The 1,755-nt window shown below is 35.9% G+C and overlaps 1 protein-coding gene across 1 annotated transcript; it reads left to right on the forward strand.

Moving 5' to 3' along the window:
- The first annotated feature begins 191 nt into the window (after positions 1 to 191).
- Positions 192 to 1,439, forward strand: LOC109859738. Its single transcript, XM_020438273.1, has 2 exons — positions 192 to 866; positions 1,073 to 1,439. Exons 1-2 carry the CDS (start codon positions 625 to 627, stop codon positions 1,419 to 1,421), a joined length of 591 nt encoding a protein of 196 aa, XP_020293862.1. The 5' UTR covers positions 192 to 624; the 3' UTR covers positions 1,422 to 1,439.
- The last annotated feature ends 316 nt before the right edge of the window (positions 1,440 to 1,755 follow it).

Consider the following 1,755-nt stretch of genomic DNA (forward strand, 5'->3'; position numbering starts at 1 on the left):
TACCTGCCTACGAGCGGTTATACGGTCATTATCAGACACCCTGTATATGCCATGAGTATAAGCTCTATGGCTTTGCTTGTTCTGCTTGCTCAGGCAGGCTGCTTCAGCGCCGCCTGTTCGATTATCGCTGTAATTACTATCGATATAGCTAGGTCGATTATCGCATGCTTATGACCAAGAAAGAGGTCGCTGATTGTGATTAATTCAGTAAATTTCCTACAGTTTTGAACGTTTTGAAACGCTCGCAGCATTCAGCAACAAGTGGAAGTAATGCGCACAACATTAGCAAGCATTTACTCGCTGCTTTGTGCGCATCCTTTCCACCGCTATAGCATGCTGCAAGCGTCTCAAAACTGACATCTCTGTCCGGTGCCCTTATGGGCCATAAGGGCACCAGTAGTAACCATCTCTGCCGCTAGCCACAATTGCACCCTAACCACTCCAAACTGAAATTCCGGCGTGAAACTGTATCCGTTACATTACGTTATCATTTGAAGTATTTTGTAAGATCTGCAAGCTCTTGTTCTACGCTTTTTTTCACCGACAATTTTGGTGTCTATAAGGAACAGAAAAGAAAANTAATTTTATATACCTAACATCTTGTGCGCGTGGTATTGAAGGACCATGGAACTTGTTACAACAATTTTGCCGGTTTTGCGACAACGCGGAATAATTGCGCGTTTTTTTTCCAAAAAATGGTCGCTTACGTTCCATCAGCCGGAACTAACGCGCAAATCGTCGCTTTTAAGCACGGAATATTCGGGTGGAAATTCGGAATTGCAGCTCGCGAGATATCCAAACCGACGTCAGTTTCTTTCCATGTATCCAGTTGGGACAAGACTTTTCTCGAAAAGATATATTTCCAGGTAAACTTGATCAAAGTTTGCTCACTTTTTTTTTTTTTACAAGTGGCTCATTTTCTTTTGTATTTTTTAAATATTTGATATTTTTTATTTTTTTCCAATTTTTTGAGAAAAACTATAAATTTAGTATACAGTTTACGACATATATCTGATGTAAATGTCCAAAAAGAGCATTGTTTCTTATTTTGTTTATGTTGGTTATTTTTCAGCAATAGATATCAACCTCCAGAACATACCAGCTCTTTGCCATTGCAGCCTGATGAAAGACCTGCAAAAGATGAAGATGATGAGAAAAGGATAATACAAGAAAGAATACGTAGTAAATCAATACAATCAACGATTCCTGAAGGAAATATTTTACCTGATTATAGAGAATTTCCTGTAATAAGACCTTGTTGTAATTCTAGAGTATTTCCTAGAATAAGACCTTGTTGTGTACCTACATTGTATCCTGGAATAAGACCTTGTTGTTGTGATCCTGGGCTATGTCGTAGAGAAAACACATTACGTGGTCGCCGAAAATGGAACAGGCCAAAAAAACCTGACCAGATTTGGTAATAAAGTATCTTTTATTCACCTTTTGCTCAATTTACTTTTATCTAGAAGTAAGTTGATTTGATATTACATTTATACAATAACACAGTCTTTATGGAATAAAGAAGATGTATTACACAGAAATATTGTCTAATTTATATTTTTTACCCGTAAAATGATTTTTTAATGATTTGTATCATGTTTTTTTCCTTATATCTCGGTGTTGTACAATTTTCTATGAAACAATTATATGACCTTTATTACTTTTTTTAATAGAAATTTTTACCACTTGCATTTTAAGATATTTTATCATTATCAATAATATCATGTATTGTTTCCAAGATTATTAATCTCGGAA

This window comes from Pseudomyrmex gracilis, unplaced genomic scaffold (assembly GCF_002006095.1).
Source record: "Pseudomyrmex gracilis isolate BER0280 unplaced genomic scaffold, ASM200609v1 scaffold_280, whole genome shotgun sequence".
Classification (NCBI taxonomy): domain Eukaryota; kingdom Metazoa; phylum Arthropoda; class Insecta; order Hymenoptera; family Formicidae; genus Pseudomyrmex; species Pseudomyrmex gracilis.

Coding starts and splice junctions, on each gene's coding strand:
- LOC109859738 (XM_020438273.1), top strand. CDS start 625: ATGGAACTTGTTACAACAATTTTGCCGGTTTTGCGACAACGCGGAATA. Junction 867..1,072: donor TCGAAAAGATATATTTCCAG/GTAAACTTGATC, acceptor GTTATTTTTCAG/CAATAGATATCAACCTCCAG.